Source organism: Tasmannia lanceolata, unplaced genomic scaffold (genome assembly GCF_043159265.1).
Source record: "Tasmannia lanceolata isolate RefF3 unplaced genomic scaffold, GAP_Taslan_0.1 ptg000007l, whole genome shotgun sequence".
Taxonomy (NCBI): Eukaryota; Viridiplantae; Streptophyta; class Magnoliopsida; order Canellales; family Winteraceae; genus Tasmannia; species Tasmannia lanceolata.
In genome coordinates this window covers 4778743-4800703 of record NW_027518684.1, presented here as the reverse complement: position 1 = coordinate 4800703, position 21961 = coordinate 4778743, and the positions used below count along the sequence as shown (strand labels likewise).

Below are 21961 nucleotides of genomic sequence, written 5' to 3'. Positions count from 1 at the left end.
AAAATAGTCCATAATCCTCAAAAATAATAACAAAAGTAATGTCATGTGCAATGAAAGTGACGATCCAACGGTCGGATCGCATCAATCTCTATCTCAAAAAAAAAAAAAAAAACAAGTCAATGGCCACATGAAGTCATGAAATAAGGTGGGAAAAGTTCCAATCCTGAAACTCTATCCTAAACCTCATTACCATCGAAATAGTTAAACCCAATAGCCTGTTGACATTTGCAGTTACAGTCCACTTTCTTGGACTCTTCGGCCTGTAAAACTTCAGACACATCCCACCTAAATGTCTTGAAACCTTTCATTTCTCCTATATCTACCCTAAACTGACACCTAAACCCTTTCATATTGCCTGTTACACAACATCGGATACCTCCAGATTCTATTATAGCCACCCCATCCCCAAACAAAAAAAAAAAACCCCACTCACCCAGCCAAACCCCCCAAGCTTGTAACAGTCCCGTATGGACCTGTGACAGACCACTTTAATCTACCAACAGTTAACCCCAACATTTCTTGACACCTTTCAAGAAACAAAATTGACACATGTCGACAACCTGTTTCCCAAGCAAACAGCATCCTTTTAGTCAAGAAAGGTCCACTAAATTTCATTCCTAATCCCTGCAAAACATGTTCCATTAACCCAATACCTATCCAGTACCTTACTCAACTCAACTCAACTCAACAAAGCCTTTGTCCCAAGCTAGTTGGGGTCGGCTAAATGAATCCTTTAGAAAAAAAATTCATGAAGAAGGTAAAAGGGATCTACCCGGCTCTAATCCTGGTTCTAGTTGGGTTATTCTACGTGGATCATTTTCTTCCATTCTATCCTATCCAAGGTTATGTTCTCTGTTATGTTCCAAGCTATCAAGTCTTTCCTCACTGTTTCTACCCATGTTATTTTCGGTCTACCCCTACCTCTTTTTACTCCCTCAATTTGGCACGAGTCACCTCTTCTCACCGGAGCATCCAAAGGCCTACGTTGGATATGTCCAAACCTTCTTAAGCGGTGCTCTCTCATCTTCTCATCGATTGGAGTCACCCCCACCTTTTTACGAATGTCTTCATTTTTAATTCTATCTAACCTTGTGTGGCCGCACATCCATCTAAGCATTCGCATCTCCGCTACACTCATCTTATGTACTTGCTGCTTTTTGGTGGCCCAACATTCTGAGTCGTACAGCATGGCTGGCCTCACAGCTGTCTTATAAAACTTTCCCTTCAACTTGGTAGGGATTTTATGGCGCACAGAACTCCTGATGCAAGCTTCCACTTCAACCAACATGCTCTTATTCTATGGTTAACATCCTCTTCAATCTCTCCTTTCTTATGTAGAATTGAACCAAGATATCGAAATATATCCCTCTTAGGTACCTCCTATCCACTTATATTTACTACGTCCTCGTCCCGCCTCCTTACATTACTAAAGTTGCATTTCATATATTCTGCCTTAGTCCTACTCAGTCTAAAACCTTTAGATTCCAAAGTAGTTCTCCATAACTCTAATTTAGCATTTATTCCTGCTTTGGTTTCGTCGATTAATACTATATCATCTGCAAATAACATGCACCACGGCACCTCATCCTGGATACCCTCCGTAAGCTCATCCATAACTAGAGTAAAAAGTTAAGGGCTTAGAGCTGATCCTTAGTGCAGTCCTATTGTAATTGAAAACTCACTAGACGTGCCATCCGTGGTTCTAACACTAGTTATTGCTCCATCGTACATATCCTTAATCACATCAACATATTTAATAGGCACTTTTTTCCTTTCAAGGACCCACCACATAACACTCCTGTTTCCCAAGCAAACAGCATCCTTTTAATCAAGAAAGGTCCACTAAATTTCATTCCTAATCCCTACAGAACCTGTTCCATTAACCCAATACCTATCCAGTACCTTAGTTGCAATAAAATCAGCATTCTCTAGTATGCTTCCCTTTTGATCCTACATCAGTTGATGATGAGCCTGTGGACCATCTCTTGATTCATTGCAAGTTTGCAAGGGAAGTATGGAGCGGTATTTTGGATAGATTCAGCATTTCGTGGGTCTTTCCATTGCATCTCTTTGAGGTATTGGAAGGTTGGCTGTTGGTCCCTTGGAGAAAAGAATAAAGGATTTTGTGGAATGTTTCTTTCCTTGCGGTTATTTGGGCTCTTTGGAAGGAGAGAAGTGCTCAAATATTTAAGGATCTTGCTACAAGTTTGTATTACCTTTTATTGAAGATGATAGCTCTTGCAATTTCACAGGTTAAGTCGATTCCTTGTTTCAAGTTTGTCTCGGCATTTGATTTGTGGAATGGAGGGAGAGAGGTATGCTATAGTTCAGAAAATCGGACCCCGATTGTGCAGGCTTGGGATCCCCCAGCAGTGAGCTTCTTAAAGCTAAACTTTGACGGATCTAGCTTGGGAAACCCTGGTCCGGCGGGGATTGGGGTATCCTTAGAGATGATTCGGGTGCGGTGAGATGGGCATTTGCGGGTCTCCTAGGGATTGCCGACTCCAATGAGGTGGAGGTTCGTGTGGTACTTCAAGGCTTAAGACAGGCGGCGGATGAAAATTTCGTGAAATTGGTGGCGGAAGGGTACTCCCTCAATATGATTAGTTGGTTGAGTGGGCCTCAAGTTTGCCCATGGCGGTTTGCTATTTATTTTGATGAAATTCATCACACTGTGGGCTCCTCGTCGATTTGTTTTTGACGTGTTAGAAGATTCGCCAATGGGGAAGCGGATATTTTAGCTAGGAGAGGCGTAGGGTTGGAGGCTATGTTGCATGGATTCTTTGCCCCCCTATACCGAATCCGTGTCGACACATATCCGCATCCAAATCGGACATGGATTCACGTGAGACACACCTGGATTCTTGTCGTAGCCGTGTCCCGCACGAATCCTATTTTTTTCGAGCGAATCTGATTCATGGTTGTCTCTGTTGAAATGTGAATCCTGTATATTTTCCCTTTAAACGCGTTTTCTTCTTAACTTTTTTTATATGAAAGCACAACCCGTACTCTTTTAATAAAAACCCTAGCGCCTCGACTCTCGAACATCGACCTCTTTCCTCCTTTAACACTCTTAACACAAAACTCGCCACAACCCACCACCCTCAATTTTTTCATGAAAACAAACACAAACGCACATATATTTAAATTTTTTATTTTGAAATTTTTTATTTTTTTTTAAATTACATAATCCGAATCCTACTTTTGGGGGTTTGTCGAATCCAACACCTTGAATCCGTGTTGGATCCCGACACGCGTATCCGAATCCATGCAACACTACTTGGAGGCTTTGGAGCAATATGATTTCCCTCTTCCTTGAGTTTCTTCTGATCTCTTTTTCTCTATTTGTTTTTTATGTTGTATTTATGCTTTTTTTATCTATTGCATTGTTGTGGACCATCTTGGTCTCCCTATTAATGAAACTTTTTACCATTCAAAAAAGAAGTAGAAGAAGTGTGGAACCTACCAAAAAACAAAGAAGAAAAAGAAGAAGGAGAAGAGTAGTCTTTGTGTAATTAATGTGGTGTAGTTATATGATATTATCATAATGCGATGGATGTAAGAGTCACCGTGAAATCTTTGAATTTATCACCATAACGTGGCGTAGCTTAACATTGGCGTAGCTTAACATTTGCAAAATCAAATATTAAGCTACAATAATGCTATTCATATATATATATATATATAGAGAGAGAGAGAGGAAACGGTTCCTACACATATGTGTAGAGAGTTCTCTACACACTAGCTTAAAATACAGTGGGGGCCCACATTGTTTGGGTGATCCAAGCCATCCATTTTAAAGGCCCTCACATAGATAGGCTGTCTACAAAAAATCAGATCCATAGGATCATCCCAACCCTACGATTTGTGGAGGTAAAATGGATGTCTTTAAACCTTCACAAATTAGTCCATTTTTTGCCTCCACAGTTCGAATGGTTAGGATGATCCTATGGATCTGATTTTTTGTGGACACCCTATCTATGTGAGGGCCTTAAAAATGAATGGCCTGGATCACCCAAACAATGTGGCCCCCACTGTATTTTAAGCTAGTGTGTAGATAACTTATCTACACATATGTGTAGGAACCGTTTTCTCATATATATATATATATATATATATATATATATATATATATATATATATATATATATATATATATATCATTTCAGCTGACAACTAACCAAAAACCATCTATGGGAATCGAACTCATCCACGTCATTGAAGTAGAGCCTCTATCCCCTTACCTTCTTTTTTGGATATCATGACACACGTGTCTGTTATTTGTTTCCCAAGCCTCGAGTGAGTTGCAGACAGATAGAAAAGATGAAATCTTTCATGATCTCATGCTGGTCATATGTATATATATTAACAAACATATTCATCGTGGGTTTCAATTGGCACATGGCCTTGAATAATTATCTTCCCCAATACATTTAGTTTATGAATCATTATGTCATATATTTTATTATGTGCAAGTAACAAACATGCTTTTCTTCGCAAGGCATGAGATGGATTTGCTCAATGTCAAACCACACATTTCCCACTAAACTATAAAGCAATTCTTTACCCAAAAAAAAAAAAAAGAGGGAGGCAGACATTCAAATTTAGAACAAAGGCGTCCTACAGAAGATATATTCAACTTTCCAAATATGGGCCGATATAACAGTCTAATTAGGACTCCTATTATACTTAAAGTTAAACTACTAACTCCTCGCTGAAATAAACATGGATTCTCCTTACCAAAGGTAAATTAAGACTCCTAACTCATCATGGAAACTATCATTTAAAAAAAAAAAAATCATCATAGAAACAAACCCATTTCAAGTCCCACAAATACAAGGATTCCAGCATTACAATGATCATAACCATACCTTGAACTGGGAATACTGTGACTGATAACTACCCTTTGGAGCAGTCCCTCTTTCAGCACCGTTACAAGCCGTACTCTGATAAACTCCATCTGTTACCAACTGCGATGGGTCAACCCATTTCCGATCCTTACTAGGATGATCGCCCTCTGTAACAATCACCAAGTCATCATCCTCATCATCTTCATCACTCTCCTCACCTCTTTCTCCATTCCCCACACTCACACCCCCAACAAGGGGAAACCTTGCGCAATCCTCCTCATTCAAAAGAATATGAAGATCGTCCTCACTATCACTACCATTTTCCAATGTTAGATTTTCATCTTTCACTTCCAAATGCGCAGTTTTCAAATCAGAAACAATTGGTTTCTCATCCTCCCCTTTTACTTGCTCATCATCGCTATGTGTATTCTCGCAACTAGAATCGAACTCTTTGTTAAGAGAATTTGAATTTGAAAAAAGGCACTCTTTTTGGTTACCATTGTTCTTCTTTTCTTCTTCGATATATAACTGGTGTAAGCCAAAACCAGAATCCACGTCAAACTCAGCGTCGGTGTAGAGGTCACCAAAATCATCCATGGCTTCCATTTTCAAATACCCAATTGAACTGGCAAGAAAAGGGTTTTGAGTTTAGGGTTTCTATTAAAAAAGTACCAAAAGAAACCTTAATCTGACCAAAGAAAAACTAAGAAGACAATGACATTAATTTTACTTCAAAAAGACGAAAATCAGGACGAAAATCTAGAATGGGTTTGTTTTCATCTGGAATGCAGTCTATGAGCTGAAATTCTAACAAAAGGGTTTTGGGCATTTGAAACCCTACTCTGGGGATAAAGCTCGTTGAATAGAACAGAAGAAACTGGTTGTGATGATACATTATCCTCCCAGACCCTAACCCAAACCCTAGTCCATTATAATGGAGCCTTATTGTTCCCAGGGCTTCTTTATCTCTGTGGCTTTGAAATGGACGACGCTTTCGTTGGTGACAAATGAAAGAAAATTGGGCGCTGATATTCACACACCCACCCCCCCCCCCCCCCCCCCCCCCCCCCCCGCGCCCTAAAATGATAAATTCCCCCCCTTTAACGGTTTATGTGAGAGGGGTTCACTGCTTGAGGATAAATTCACTCCCTTTAACGTTTTCCTTTGCCTTTAAAATCTAACGAATAACGTTTAGGGGTGGGATTGTATCCATCAGAGGGGGGAAATATCATTTCCCAAAAAATGAAACCCTAATTAGATAAGTTCATTTCTGCCATCCAATCTATACTGTGTATATAAAGTTGGATGTGGTACACTGAGGGTGTTCCACGTGGCACCCCCTCAAACCGCATTTAGCCCTGTTTTTTTTTCCGTAACAACCGTAATTCCAAACACCACTTCTCCATTTTTTCCTCGCTCCCAAAAAACACTTCCTTGAACTCCTAAAAAATAGTCACAAGAAAATTGTAGAAATATTCACACCCCTTCGTCTCTCTCTCTCTCTCCTCAAAAAAAAAAATCCCAAAAAATCTAAGAAAATATCCACACCCCTTCGTCTCTCTCTCTCTCTCTCTCTCTCTCTCTCTCTCTCTCTCTCTCTCCAACCAGCTCCCCTACATACAAGTTTCCAAATCGATCTCCTAAATATCCAGCAAAAAATATGGGAATCTCATCACAACTCTCCTTTTTCAATAATCTCTTTGTAAGCAATCGCATCCCATCCATCCATATCTTTCAATTAACCAACCCTCCCCTCCGTGAGTTGTGTCTTTTCGTTAATGCCTCTTCACCTCCACCTAACATATATAGTTGGGCAGTGAATTTTTTTTTTTTTTTTCATCTTCAATATTCCAAATCTACAATCCTTCCGCACCAACTTCCTGCCACCCATCTTTTTCATATCTTCTGCTTACGGCAGTCATATGCTCAGGCTACTCCATTAACACCCACAAGGTATTCTTTTATTTTGCATTTTTTTATTTGGATTTTACCCATCTGAGTTTTAGATATTTTTTGTCTAGATATTTACAATGCATCTATTCAACCAAGTTTATAATAACGTTTTATTCGGTTTCCCGATTTCAAACGTCACCACCATCTTTTCTCGATTTCAAAAGTCACCACCATGTTTCTAATAATCGTTTCAAACATCTCTTTATTTTCACACATCTCTTTATTCCTGGAATTGCAACAGTTAGAATGTGAAGAGTCTTTTTATAGATAGATATATATCTAAAACGTATCACAAATAATCCTTAAATCTCTCTCACTCATTAGCGTTTCTACTTTGGGAACAAAATATGTTATTTAATTAATGTTGTTGTTTTGTAATTATTTACTTAATGAAGTTTTATAAATCTCTCCCATATGGTGGTTCTCATTTTCTTTAATGAAGTTGTAATGGCGCATAAATATTTCCTTTAAAAGAGGGATATAAATCATGTAAAGTATTTGAACGTATATCTCCGATTTCGTTTCCTATTCAGAATTTATTTCTAAACGTTTTATTAAGTAGAGCTAATTCCTTTTCTAAATTCTGATTTATTTCCGAGAGTATACAAAATTTTCAAAGCCTTTGGTAATCCAGGATTTCGATTTCGTTTCCTAAGAGGAACAGATTTGGAAAAGGGATTTTCAGGGAAGGAGGGAAGACACAGAGACAAAGGAGGGGGGCTTTTCAAAGTGTTTTCATGGTTGTTGATTTGCTACATTTCTTTATTCGGGTCAAATTGCCTCAGTCATTTGGGCAGCTCTGTCCCGTCTATTTATAAAATGAAGTGAAACCTGGAACCATCCATTCACACATGACGTGGATTTGCAAATGCGATATTGCATTCGCCATGGGACAACAAATGTATAACCTTTTGTATATAGGTTGGGAAAAACGGGATATGATATTGATGTGATATGAACTTGATAGATGGAGAGATATTATAGGAGATTTAATTGCCGAATTAGGAGAGAGAAATAGATATAATAGGAGATTTAATAGCCTTTAATAAGAGATTTAATAGCTTTCTTCCGTATAAAAGAGGGCTTTTTAAATTACGAACCACGATGTAAATAGGTTGTGACGAAAAATTTATTCCCAAAGGATGATCATAGTCGTTCGATCTATAGTGGAAATATATATTTATTTAGAAAAATGCATGAGTATAAGGACTTACACCATATAAAATCTCAACACGAGCATCTACATCGGGTTTTATAAGTCATGTCTTATGTTCATTTCCTTTGGTCATTTGAAGATACTCAGAAGATCATAATTTTGCTCTCTCTCTCAATTGAAGATACTCAGAAGATCATAATTTTGCTCTCTCTCTCTCTCTCTCTCTCTCTCTCTCTCTATATATATATATATATATATATATATATATATATATATATATGAGGAAAGTGTTGGTGAGCTTAAGCGCCCCAATCACATGGGTCCCACATTTTCTGTGGTGATCTAAACCATTCATTTGCAAGGCCCTATCATAGATAGGGTGTGTACCAAAAATCAACTCCATAGGATCATCCTAACCCCTCCATTTGTGGAAGACAAAAAATGGGCAGATTTGTAGACAAATAATGTCTGTCCATTTTGACCTCCACAGATGGATGGGTTAGGATGATCCTATGGAGCTGATTTTTGGTACACACCCCATCTATGTAAGGGCCTTTCAAATGAATGCTTTGGATCATCCTAACAAAGTAGGCCCCAATGTGATTGGGCGCTTAAGCTCACCATAAGTTTGGTGAGCTTGGTGAGCTTAAGGTCACCAACACTTTCCTCTATATGTATATATATTATAAGGGTGCTTTAAAACAGTTTTAAAGCATTTTTCCTTCACCCCGTGCATCGCACGGGTCTGCAACTAGTTGTAGTACGAATTCCTTATTTTCTTATACTCGTTCACTTGCATCGCTTTTGAGGGAAATTACATGACAAGTGGGTCATTTCCTTTGCACGTCATTTTCTTCCACCTAGTTTTTTTTTTTGCTAGCTCTCTGTCTCTCTCTCTCTCCCAACCAAAATGTGCTGATGGAACACTCTAAGCTAGTCCCTTTAAACATATCCCACACCAAGGGTCTCACCTAGTCCCATACTTAAGAAGGCCCCACTATGTTGCTATCTTCTTTCCAAACTTTCGTGTGTTTGAGGACATAGCAACGAAGAAGGTGATTGATCTGGGTGAGGAACGAGTTGGATTATATTTCTCCAAGGACCCAGGAGTAAGAAATCTATACAATCAAGCTTCTTGATTTCAACTCTGGCACAACCGTCCTAGTCGTCCGTCCAACCAGCGTTCGAGGGAGTTACCCGAGATCTTTTACTTTCTTGATTCGGTGTTTGTATTTCTCAAATATCTCTCCTTCTCTCACTGCCCTAATCCTCTCATCACTCTGAGACACCGATTTATTGTGAAAAAAAATTCCTAGCAGCCAGAAAATGGCTCAAGCGAATTTAACTTTCGGTAGCAGCGGAAATCAAAATATTTCGACCGAAATTTAAAACAATGTCATAAATACACCACAGAGGATGGCAAGGAAAAAGAGGAAGCAAATACATCACTTTCTTTCACGTGAAACAAAAAAAGAAAAGAAAAGAAAAGAAAAATTGCATTGGGCAAGTCCAGCTTCTCTCTATCCCGGAGTAGAATAGGTAGAAATCGAGTGGTCCTCGGAAGAAAATTCGCCCCATTTTCTTCCCCGGGCCACCCACTTTAGTGTAAAATAGTTAACTCATGATCGCATTCGCATATATACACTGCGGGTGGCCATGGGAAGAAAAGGTGGCGAATATATCACAGCCCAATCAATGTCCAGAAACAAAGGTCAAATTAATCCACTGCGATCCAACGACTCATAACTTTCCACTTCAGAAATCTGATGGTTGAAATTAACTCATGTAACCAACCACCAAAAGAACGTGAGTCATACACACGTGGTATTACCAAGTCCACGGGTGATTACAGGTAATGTCCTGGTTTGACCTTCTCAACCAGTCACTCTCTTTGTTGGGAAGAATAAAAAGGTCGAGGCCGGCGAAGTTCTCGTGTTGTCCACACGAACTTTTAGGTTTGGGATTTTCCGGCAAAGGGGCGGTTTTTACAGAGTTTTTCTTTTCTTTTAGAAAGCTTCAGATTGGGGTAAATCTTTTGCCGAATTCTCAATTTTCTTCTATATAATGTTGATCTTTTCTGCAATTATGCTCAAATTCATCAGATCGATATGTTCTCCTTTTGAAATCTGCGTCTAAAGCTCATGTGACTGTTTGTTTACGAGAGGATTGAGCTTTTTTTTAGGGAGTTATTGAGAGGTTTTGATTACGTTGAGGATTTGAAGGAATTGGGTTTTTAGGGTTTGATATGTATGTTCTACTTTTTCAATCTGTGTCTGAATTTCATGTGACTGGTTGTTTAGGAGAGGATGGACTTTTATTTTTAGGTAGTTATTGACGAATTAGGGTTTGATTCCGTTGAGGATTTGAAGGAATTGGGTTGGGTTTTTAGGGTTTGATATGTTCTCCTTTTGGAATCTGCGTCTGAAGTTTATGTGACTGTTTGTTAAGGAGACGATTGGGCTTTGTCTTTAGGTAATTATTGATGAATTAGGGGTTGATTAAGTAGAGGATTTGATGGAATTTGGTTTCAAGATTTTGATATTTTTGTTTTTTTTTGGGGGTTATAGAATAGGTTGTTGGGACTCTTTCCAATTAGGGCAGGGAAAAACTCAAAAATTTGCCGTACAAATCCCTGTAAAAGCGATGCAGTCTCTTGTTTCGCTCTCCAATTTTTTTGCTATTGATTATCTGCATATCTGATTCTCTTATATTCGCCTGGAACTAATTTTTTTCTCTGATCTTCTGTCATTTCCAACTTCAAATATTTTGGCAGTGGTAGAAAAATCATCGTGTAGAAAATATTCATTGATCAAGGGAAAATTAAAACACAAGAAGCCCAAAAAGTCTCGAAATGCCATTACTCCCTGTATCTGCACAATTCATTTAAACTGTTTTTAATATCTCGCATTCATGGGTTTTGATTTTGAGGATTGCATCTGCCATTTTTTTTTTTCCAGATTTGGATGCATATTCTGTTGTTATTTGCTATCTTGGTAAAAAAAAAAGCCTTCCTCTTCGTTAGAGAATGATTTATACGTCCGTTTGTAAATGTTGACATAAATTCATTTTACAAGTATCAGGTTTCTAGGGCAGTTCCCCTTGGTAAATTTCTCTTCTCAAAAACTATTCATCTCTCATGGAAGACCAATGTTATCTTCAAAAACCCCACCTAGCTGTGTGTGAAGTGACTTTCAAGCTGGCTGACATCCCTTTGAGGCATTTGGGTCTCTAGATGCAGTGTTTTTGAGAAGCCTACTTGGTATCAAACAAGTGAGGTAAACAGATTGGCAGTGCCCTTTGCAAACCATTCACCATTGATAAGTACCTATGACCCAGATATTGTAAACAGAAATAGGATGGGATCCAACCCACAAATAGCCATTATATACATGATGCTCCTATTTTCTTTTGCCTTCTAATGTAATTGCAGTCTTTAAATATGATAAAGTTCATTCTGTAGATTTCTACACTGCTTAAATTTTCTCCCTAATAATATACTCATTTTTTCACTTTTTTCAAGACTGTGTTGCAAAGATGCCCTGACTGACCTATCTTTCTCCCATGTACAGGTAAAACTGCTCTGCCAGAAATGGAGCATTTCTTCAGAGCTATAAGCGAAGATTCATTGTCATCTGACCCTTTCTTTGGTCATCAGAACATCCAAAGATGTCCATTCTTGAGAACCATCAATGAGCCCACTAGCTTTTCCTTCTCCTCGCCTAAGAATTTTCCTATGCCTGTGAGTTCTCCCCCTTTGCTTTATTTATCCTTCCCTTTATGATAACTCCTTTTTATGTGCTTTATTTACGCACACATATGCATTTGTCATGATGTCATGTACAAAAGATTGTTGCAGCATGGTTATTATTTTGTTGATCATGATGTTTTTCTCTCATTTTCCCCGTGCTTGGTTTAACCTTTAGATGAATTGTTGAATTTGAATAAATTCTGTTTTTACTCGGTTCTTTTTCAAGGTATGGGCAACCAAAGGTCCGATTTTTGAAGATGGACCCAATTTTGACATGGCATTTAGGCTTTTCCATGGACGGGATGGAGTGGTCCCACTATCTGGGAGATCTTTTTCTCGTCCCGACAATTCACCCCCTGAGCCTACACGTCAGTTTAACCCCTTAGCAGCAAAGGCAGCCACTATCAGTCTATCAGCCTTTGGACCAGGTGGACCCTTCAGCTTTGATTCTTTCTCTGAAAAATGGAAGAAGCAGAAAAAGACACCCTCCAAGAAAGAAACTTCTTCACAGGTAATACATCTTCAGCGCTAAAACTGGAACTGTTCTCATTTGTGTATCTCAGCGATGAATTTGATCCTATTTCTTTCTTTATTTTTATTTAATCAAATCATCAGGCCTGTCCAATCACAATCTGATGGTTGTTCATTGTGAACTTTTGCTTTACCCAACTGTATCTTTTTCTTGTTGTGCTCTTTAAATAATTGAGCATGTGACAAATACCAATGGTTGGCACTCTCTATGTAAAACTTAACATCGTTTATTTTGAGACCTCCGGGTATTTCTGGATTCGCCTTTCTTCAAACTTCACAGCATATTATAACTGATATGTCAATTGCTTCAATTCATAGCCAATCAACTCTCACTAAACATCTATGCTTTAGCGTGTCTCTCAATTAAATAATAAATTACCTCAAAATTTGTGAATGTACGTGTCAGTCCGTTGTTTCCTGCTATCTGAGCAGTTCAGATTGTTGTCTTATGAAACCCAGTTCTTATGCCAGGGTTATCTTTTACTTCTCAAACCCATGTTTGGATTGCAAGAAAAATATTTCTGACAAGTTTTTTCTTGGGAAAAATTTCCTCCACAATTTAGAGTGAAATGGTTAAACTAGAGGGATATTAACATAAATTGAAGGTACCTCCAAGTAAAAATTCACTAGGTTGGTTCAAGTTATATTTTTTCGTGTTTGTGAAATTTTAGAAATATTTTTCCTTTCCAAACTTCTCTAGAAAATTCCTGCAATCCTAACAGGGCCTTAAAAGAAAGGTGACTTTATCTGTATTCTTCTTTGCAAAAAACCATTATTCTTCTGTTTGCCTCCTCACAATCTTCTCATCTTCCAGGGAGGAGATTCGTCACACGAGGCTTTAAGCAACGAGTGGCTGGAAACTGGGAATTGCCCCATCGCCAAGTCCTACAGGGCAGTGAGCGGCGTCCTACCCCTTGTTGCAGGGGCTCTACAACCCCCACCAGGCATGAAGCTAAAGTGCCCTCCAGCTATAGTTGCCGCAAGGGCAGCCCTAGCCCGGACAGCTCTCGTGAAGACCATCCGTCCTCAAGCTCTTCCAACAAAGGTACTGGTGATTGGCCTCTTGGGTATGGCTGCCAATGTCCCTTTGGGAATCTGGAGAGAACACACTGAAAAATTCTCCCCCTCTTGGTTTGTTGCTGTTCATGCGGCTGTTCCTTTCATAGCCATGCTAAGGAAGTCTGTTCTGATGCCCAAGATGGCAATGGCTTTCACAATTGCGGCCTCGGTCCTTGGCCAAGTCATTGGTTCTAGAGCTGAGCGCCTTCGTTTAAAAGCAGTAGCAGCACGAGCAGAAACTGCATCTGTTTGTGATGCCAGTGTTGCCCAGATTGTTGGTCCTAACAGTGGGCATTGCAGTGAGGGAACAACTTTGGACCCTCTTAAGGCAACAAGATCTTCTTCCTCAGCCAATGTGTGCTTCTGATGATGATGCTTGCAATATTTTTCTTCAGGTGTTTGTATGTGAAGGATTTTGTGAAACTCGTGCATTTAGGTATGATGCCAAATGAGAATAACCAAATGAAATTTGCTTTCATTTGATTTAGAATTATGGCTTAAAGAATATATTTAGGGAAATGATATCAGCACAACCATGTTTTAATAATTGCACAAACCCAGCTTGTCTTTTCTTTTTTAATTGGCTTGTGAGAGCTTTTTGGGCACTGCAATAACCTTTGACAGCCCTTTAACTACTACTAAAAGGCAAGATGAGTTAAGTGAAAATATCAAACATGGTTGTGCTGCTATCATTTCCCCATATATGTAGGGAAATGGTATTTGCATTACCTTGTTCTGATAATACAGCTATGGTTTTCTTAAAACATTTTTCTGATTTGGCTGTGATAGCCTTCTGAGAATTACAGACTCCTCGAACTATAAAGGTATCTCTCGAACTGTTGCCACTTCCCATAACAGAAAGGAGAACAGAAGAGGAAGTTAGTGAGAAGCTCTTGGAAAATCAAAATTAGTGCAATATTGACAAAGAAGACTTTTCTTATTTTGCTGGGACACTAGGAAATGATATTTCCACACACCTTCCTACCTTTTTCATCCTCTTTTTCCGTTTAATTACTCTACTTTCTTCGTGCTTTTTTTGTTGACTGCTCTGCTCATTAATCTATTGGTTGGGGGAAATAAAAAGCTTAGATTATAAATAAAATATTAGAGGGTCTACTGCATTATTATCCTAAAATGGATTTATATAACATAAAACGTAGGGGTGGTTATTCGGTTTAAACCGAACCGAATAGACCGAAATTTGGTACCCAAAATAATTTCGGTTACCAAATTTCGGTAATCGAAACCAAACCGAATGAATAAAAATTCGGTTATTCGGTTATAACTGAATAACCGAATTGTGGGAGAAAAAGAGGGAAAAAAAAATCAAAATATCGGTTTGGATCGGAGGGTTAGGATCATCCGATCAAAATGATTTTTTAAGTACAACCTAATTAAGTTGTGATCAATCAAATGGACGATTTTGATCATCCTACGGAGTGCACAGACAACACTTTTTTTCTTTTTTTTTGAGAAAACCGAAACCGAATTTCGAAAAAAAAAAAAAAAAAACGAAACCTAACCGACCAATTCGGTTGGTTCGGTTCGGTTTTAACTAAATAATGGCTCATCCCTAATAAAACGGGTTAAGGAGGTAATACCGGTTGCCCAAAATGACGTGGTCCAATGGGGGTCGCCCTTGTGGGTTAAATTACGTTTTCCCTTTTGTAACTCTGTGTCAAGCTCAAGGAAGGATGCTGCAATACGATGAGTAGATGGCCCCCCGTTTTTTCGTCATTAAGAAGAGAGATAAGGAAATGGAGGAATTTTTTTCGACCTGAAAAATCGGAAAAGAGGAGGAAGAGGTACGGCTACATTTTCTATAACTTTTAATCTTGACCGTTCACTTGATCCAAAAGCTGAGAATCGACCCCAAAGATTAAAGCCATTTTAGGTAAATTATCAATGATTTTAGTAGTTGTCCATGTTTCAATGGTTTTTACCCTACCTGAGAATTATCTCGGGTGGGGTCTAATTTCTCTATAGGAAAACCCGATATTCGTAAACCAGACCCTAGCCAAGATAGTTTCTCGGGTTGGGTCGGTCGGGTTTTCATTTTTTAGTGTAAGAATTAGAAAGGATAATGATTAAAACGGAATCATTGTCAAGATATAATTCTGTACAAAAAATAAACACACCATACCAGCTTGGCACAACATGATTGCATACGTTTCGATCCTTTTGTTGGCAAGGGATGGTGTAACAACCAGTCCTTTCAGTTCCAAAAAACCCATTTGTATACAATATTTAAGGGGACTAATCGAGATGAAAAACAGCAAAGGCATTTTCTAACTCAATAATACCTTGTTATCAGTGCTCTTTTGAGGACAAAGCACAACAGGAGACTGAAAACTGACAACATTCTTATCATTGCTTTGAATTAATGAGCTATGAGGACACTGCTCCTGTATTTAGTTCCCAATAGTTGCTCCCCTTGATCTCACATCAGATGCTTATGTTGGTGTTGTGGGCACTGAAGTTGCTATCACTTGAAAGTGCAGAGCTTTTAATAGTTTCACCATGATCAGTTTCCCAACCTTCGGAAATTTCCTGCAATTGGAGCGCGAATTTGAGATTATTCATCACTTCTAATATTGTTGGTCTATCAATGCCATGATCAGACACGCATTTCTCAGCTGTCTCTGCAAACTTTGTTAAGCATTTGGGACTAATCATTCCTTTGAGAGAAGGATCAATGATATCCTCAAGTATCCCCTTTCTTCGGCAATCTATAGCCCACTCTGAAAGACAAATCTGTTCTTCAGGAAGCTTGGGACAAGTTGGTGGCCTTGCACACAAGACCTCGAATAGAACGACACCAAAGGAGTAAATATCGGATTTCACTGTCAAAATGTTTCTTCTGAAATAATCAGGATCCAAATATCCAAGGGTACCCTTCACCACTGTAGTAATATGGGTCAAATCATGAATCTGACCCACTCTCGACAACCCAAAGTCACTTATTTTAGCAGCCCATTCCTCATCCAAGAGGATGTTGGTAGTTTTCACATCCCTGTGAATGATAGGGAGAGGAGCACAACAATGCAAGTAGTGAAGTCCCCTTGCAGCTCCAATACAGATTTCCAATCTCTGCTTCCATGAGAGAGGATGCTTGTCGCTCCCATATAGATGCTCCCTCAGACTCCCATGAGCCATGTACTCATAAACCAAGATCATCTCATCTTTTTCTTCACAGTAGCCAATCAAGGAAACCAGATTCCTGTGTCTTAGCCTAGAAAGAATTTTAATTTCTGCCTGGAACTCGTGAAAACCTTGTTGTGAAGATATATTTAACCTTTTAACAGCTACAGTACGTCCATCAAAAACACCTTTAAAGACGATGCCAAAGCCTCCAACTCCAATAACAACATCAAAGTCCTTTGTTACCCGTTCTATCTCAGCTAACGAGAAGGAGAGTGTATGCAAAATTGATGGCTTAAGGAGCACAATTGTTTTCTTCTTCCAGAAGAAGAATGGCTTGCCTGAGAGGAATTTCCTCCTGCAGAGCAAGAATGTAATTAATACTTTTCTACCACTATAATCAAACTTAAAGAAATAACGCAAATGGAACATTTGATAGACCTATGGGTCAAAAACTGACAATCATTGGCTACTTGGTATGCTACTTGAAACAGCTTCTCTCCATCAGAAAAAGATTTAACAGTAGAAAATAAAATGATTTGCTTCCCATTGTTGAGAATTCCTTGAATAGAGATTGCAAATATACCATGTAGGGGGAGGGAGGGGCGGAGGAGATGAGGAATGGCTAACAATATCAACATTTATGAAAATAGACGAATTCAATTCAAAGTATGGGAACAAGATACGCATTTACATATCAAATAGCCTATCCCGATTATATTAACAAAAAAAAAAAAACCATGGGACTAGGTGGGACCAAGCCTTGTATGTTCCAGGTTTAAAGGGTCCAGCCCAACTCGTTCCATCAGCTCCGGAGCTTTTGGCGTATTGGTTAGGTACCTAATAGATGGGGGTTTTCCATTGTGAGAAAATCACATAGATTCCATGTTTGGATGAAACTATTGAAATCTTCATCTATAGTAGAAGCTCTTGGATCGCATTCGCCCGTGGAACTAGTCACAGAATGTGAAAAACCATGTAAATCTTGTGTTCTGATTTGTGTGTTTTTTCTGACTAATTTCTCTATTTTGTGTTTCCATCAAACCCTAGATCAAAAGTTTTCACAACAGGTAGTGTGGTTTAAACCCTTTGCTTTAAAAAAAAATGAAAGAGAACTTACTAAAATAAAAGACCAACAAATTCTCACTTGTGGGGTATACAATTATATGGAATAGGATGTGTAGGAAGCATCTAAACAACAAAACCTGCTGATCGACTGTCTTCTTTCCTTTTCATATTCTTATACGTTTGGCTCCTACACATCTGTGGTTTTCTTAGCAAGATCTAGAATCATTGGTCGGGTTTCACATTTGAGTTTTCTTAGCAAAATCGAGAATTAGTCAGTCGGTTTCTTCAAAAATTTAATTTAACCACTTAAATGCTATATTCTAGTTTCCTAATCAAACAAGTATTCCGTTAGAGAAGAAGAGAGCTACTATATTATCCTTGGTTTCCTAAATTACCCATCATAAAAAGGAAATTATGAATATATAGGTTGTGCATGAGACCTAATTAGTTTCTGTTAGGCGGCACTTAATAGACTGTCTTTTAGCCCTCTTTCTGCAGTTGATTAACAAGAAAGTGCAAGGAAGAAACTACAGAAGTGAATCTAATTTTTTGTACTCAAGCTGCAAAGAACTTGCATTTGCCATTTTAGATGCTCCATTATTGGTCTTTTATGTACATTCTCCCTCTTTGTCTTTTCTATTGGATTAAAGGTTCTTCTTCGTCTGGGGCTTTTTCAAAGAATGTTTGCTGAATTTGGTGTTTCTTACCGCTGGCAGCAAGTCCACTTGACATATTCTCGATACTCTTACGTAAAGCTACCAATTTTTTAGTGATAGTTTCTCTCGGTATTCTAGGCTCTAAGATGTATCGGTGACATTGTTAGGGACCTTGTAGGGGTAGTTGGGTTGGTTTTTTGGGTTCTCCAACCATTCACGACCCAAAATGAGGTTGAAGCTCGTGCCGTATGGTGCCTCGATCCCACCCCTCGTATTGGTTGAATTATTATTAATATAAAGGCGGAAAAGTCTGTTTGTGGTGCAAACCCAGAAGTTCGCAGATAACTATCGAGACTTTAGGAGCTCAGGAGCTCAATGGGCAAAAGACATTGCAGTTAAAGTAATCAAACCATATCCCAAACAGATAAACAAATCAGATTTGATAAATAGCAGGGGAGAAAACTTATTTGGTTGGCTTTGGGATAAAGATGCAGGCCCCCACCTAGGATCGTAACACGCTATCATTTCACAGAGGCTCTTAAGGCCAGCATTGTAATCAAAGAATCTACACATGATAGAAATTGATGCCTAAACATAACACCACCAAGCATGTTTTGGATGATTTTCTTTTTTACAGTGAAATTGATTGTCAAAACCCTGTTCTTTAACAACATTTTACACTGCAAGTAGAAGAGTAAAATCTTTGGTTTCTGCTATTATGAGTATTTATGATTATGTCCTCTAAGAATGGAGTCAATACATCATCAAGACACCTGTGATACTCAAAGAAACTACCTTGAAGCCATATTAACTAGGTAATTCCTTGTATACTCCAAGAAAGTACCTAGAAGCGATGTCAAATAGGTAATTTGCAACAAACCTGCTATAATAAGTATTTAAGATTATGTCCTCTAAGCATGGAGTCTATAGATCATCAAGACAGGTGCCTGTGATACTCCAAGAAAAGAACTTGAAGCCATGTTAACTAGGTAACTTGCAGCATACCTGTTGGGTGTTATCTTTCCCTGATTTTTCTTATTATTTTTGTTCATAATCTGTGTGAATATCCGTGTGAAGAACCGGGGAACCTCTTCTGGGGGCTGCTCTTGCTCCTGCTGATCCTGTTGAAAGATTTCTACTTCTATTTCATTTCTTTCATCCAATGTCTGCTTTCTTGACGTTGTTGCAACTTGCCTATGTTCTTCACATCCTCGAAGACAAGCTTCATTCATTATTAATGAATGGGTAAACATTGCACCATACCGGGGGTTACCTAGGAAAGATTAAAAAAAAAACAAGTATCAGTGAGAAGCTCAAAGATTATGTCTAGTGTATAATTCTACGCTGCTCTCACTTAATTCCTTACCCTCATCCTTTCTTGATTTTCCATTCTCAATATATCCTAAGCTTTTGCTTATTGCTTCTACAATAGTTACTCGGTGTGATGGTAGTTGAGAAGAAACCTCTATGTTGCTTACTGCTTCTACAAAAGTTACTCGGGTTGATGATAGTTGAGAAGAAGCCTCTATGATATGTTGATTGGTTACATCTTTATGTTGAACTTCGGAACTGATTCGAGCACTCTTTGCCGGAGTACTTCCTCCCTCCAATGAATTAGGGACAGAACCCTTGGATATCCCACATTGATCTTGGCAATGCCCATCTTCTTTACCTTTAAAATTTGAATTCCGGACGCTAGACTTTGCCATCTTCTGTTGAGAATCACCTGTTATGATGTTGCTCTTACTGTATCTGCAGATCCTTGTCGAATGGCCGCGCATAGAGCAGTTCAAACAGTATGAAGGTAACCTCTCATAGTGTATGCCTTGCCAGAATCCACCTTGTCCCATCCCAATCCATACTCGACGAGGTTGCTCTTTTAATAGATCGATTTCTACACAGACTCGTGCAACATCCGTTTGAGATAGAATTCTCGTAGGTGCATCAATTGCAAGGGCTCTTCCAACCAAAGATGCTATAGAGATCAGCGCATCTTCTTGGAATAAGACCACGGGGAGGGAAGGGAGTGTAATCCAAACAGCGGCCGAAGAGGGTTCTCCCTCGGCCGGATGGAAGTGTGGATTCCATTTAAAGACCTTCATCAAATGGCCGTTGACGAACCATGTACCTCTCTTCCATATATAGAGCATATCAGATACATTGTCTAATCTTATGAAAACATACTGAGAATCTAGAAAGGTAACGGAGCAGCTCCCTTTGAGTTTCCATTGCTTATTAACCCAATCTCTGATCTGGGTCAAGCTCGGCCATGAGCGGGGGAACTTACCCACAAGACAATATTTGAATTGCTCAGCATTTGCATTTATAAAAGCATCATCAAAATAAATAGCAGGCTCACTTCTGTAAATTGAAACAGTTGGAGGGGGAATGTTGGGTGCTATCATCTGAACTTCCATCTTTTCCTGATACCCATTTGTTTGATTCTTTTTAAGGGCTTGGGCATAGGATAAAATGGGTCGCTTATCAGAGGAATTGGGATCATCATTGGGTAGAGGATAAATGGGGTCCGAAGCAACAGAAGAGGGGGGATTGGATTTGTTGCTCTTACCAGGATTGGAATAGAAAGTTTGTGACACCCATTGCTTAGTAGATTCCTTTCTATTCTCAGAGACTGGTCTCCACTGCATCTTTTTCTTCTTCCATGAGGATGTTTTCAGATATTGAAAGTGAGAAGCAGAGGCGGAGTTAGAGAGATAGTTGCTGTTAGTTGGATCGGAGTAGAAAGCTCGTGATACCCAATCTTGAGTAGAAACCTTCTTACAAGTTGTAGATTCCATAGCATGAAACACGCACCATTCTCTTCAAGAATATCTGTATTGGGTTTCCATCTTCATCGTTTTTGGAAGGTCAATCGCTTAGTTCTACTGAAAGAAAAGAGGAAGCTGAGAGGAAAGCACTCAAGCCGTATATTATTGGGTGTTAAAAACTTTGGGCGCTGATATCCTCCCCCTGCCGCCCCCCTTCCCCCGGCACTAAACGCTAAAGTTAGGCTTTAACGACGTTATACTCCGACACCTCCCCACCCCCGGCCCTCTCTTTTTTTTTTTTTTTTAATGACGTAGTGTACTAGTGTGTCCCTGCAACAGGCAGTGTACCGTCCAGGCCATAGGATGATCCAAGCGGTCCATTTTGACAGGCCACATCGTAAATAGGTTGTGTCCCAAAAAACCTTGTCCATATGATGATCCTAGCCCTCAGATATAAAGAGAAATTGCTTATTATGGAAACCTCTATAGATTGGAGGGTTGTGATCATTCTATGCAAATGATTTTGGGGGCACAACGCATTTACGTTATGGCCCATCTAATGGACGGCTCGGATCATCCTATGGGTGGATGGTACACTTCATTTTCAAAAATATGGGTAGGGCCTAAATTGGGCCTTAGTGTTACTGAACGAACCACACCATAGGATGATCCAAACCATGGACCGCTTGGATCATCCTATATTGTGGACGGTACGCTTCAATTTGAAAAATATCGGTGGGGCCTACGATTGGGCCTTAATGTTACCAACTCCATAGGATTATCCAAACCATGGACCGCTTGGATCATCCTATATTGTGGACGGTACGCTTCAATTTGAAAAATATCGGTGGGGCCTACGATTGGGCCTTAATGTTACCAACTCCATAGGATTATCCAAACCATGGACGCCTTGGATCATCCTATGTTGTGGACGGGCCTTAATGTTACTTTACGACCAACTCCATAGGATGATCCAAACCATTCTTTTAATGGGCCACAATGTAAATAGGTTGTGCCCCAAAAGTCATTTC

At 39.1% G+C, this 21961-nt stretch overlaps 3 protein-coding genes across 4 annotated transcripts in view; 1 reads left to right on the top strand and 2 right to left on the bottom strand.

Annotated features, from left to right (window-relative positions):
* LOC143881539 (uncharacterized) overlaps positions 1-5864 on the bottom strand; it is a 45577-nt gene extending 39713 nt beyond the window's left edge. Inside the window, exon 1 of one of the 2 annotated variants that reach the window (XM_077384650.1) lies at positions 4872-5864. In XM_077384650.1, coding sequence (XP_077240765.1) covers positions 4872-5456 — 585 coding nt within the window. In that variant the 5' untranslated portion in view covers positions 5457-5864. The remainder of the gene's footprint in view (positions 1-4871) is intronic. The other variant, XM_077384652.1, reaches the window with a different exon arrangement.
* Positions 5865-9855: 3991 nt separating this feature from the next.
* On the top strand, positions 9856-13787 carry LOC143881538 (uncharacterized). Its single transcript, XM_077384649.1, has 4 exons — positions 9856-9985; positions 11529-11698; positions 11934-12218; positions 13053-13787. Exons 2-4 carry the CDS (start codon positions 11549-11551, stop codon positions 13662-13664), a joined length of 1047 nt encoding a protein of 348 aa, XP_077240764.1. The 5' UTR covers positions 9856-9985; positions 11529-11548; the 3' UTR covers positions 13665-13787.
* A 1594-nt stretch (positions 13788-15381) lies between these two features.
* LOC143881537 (uncharacterized) lies at positions 15382-21138 on the bottom strand. The gene is made up of 3 exons (XM_077384648.1): positions 19529-21138; positions 19168-19435; positions 15382-16796 (listed from the first exon to the last, which is right to left on the bottom strand). Exons 1-3 carry the CDS (start codon positions 20958-20960, stop codon positions 15743-15745), a joined length of 2754 nt encoding a protein of 917 aa, XP_077240763.1. The 5' UTR covers positions 20961-21138; the 3' UTR covers positions 15382-15742.
* Positions 21139-21961: the final 823 nt, after the last annotated feature.

Excerpts from the sequence above, each read along its gene's own strand:
- LOC143881538 (XM_077384649.1), top strand. The coding sequence starts at position 11,549 with ATGGAGCATTTCTTCAGAGCTATAAGCGAAGATTCATTGTCATCTGAC. Across the intron at positions 11,699-11,933 it reads CTAAGAATTTTCCTATGCCT|GTATGGGCAACCAAAGGTCC; the intron begins GTGAGTTCTCCC and ends TTCTTTTTCAAG. Across the intron at positions 12,219-13,052 it reads AGAAAGAAACTTCTTCACAG|GGAGGAGATTCGTCACACGA; the intron begins GTAATACATCTT and ends CTCATCTTCCAG.
- LOC143881537 (XM_077384648.1), bottom strand. The coding sequence starts at position 20,960 with ATGGAATCTACAACTTGTAAGAAGGTTTCTACTCAAGATTGGGTATCA. Across the intron at positions 19,436-19,528 it reads AAAATCAAGAAAGGATGAGG|GTAACCCCCGGTATGGTGCA; the intron begins GTAAGGAATTAA and ends AATCTTTCCTAG. Across the intron at positions 16,797-19,167 it reads GGAAAGATAACACCCAACAG|GAGGAAATTCCTCTCAGGCA; the intron begins GTATGCTGCAAG and ends CTTGCTCTGCAG.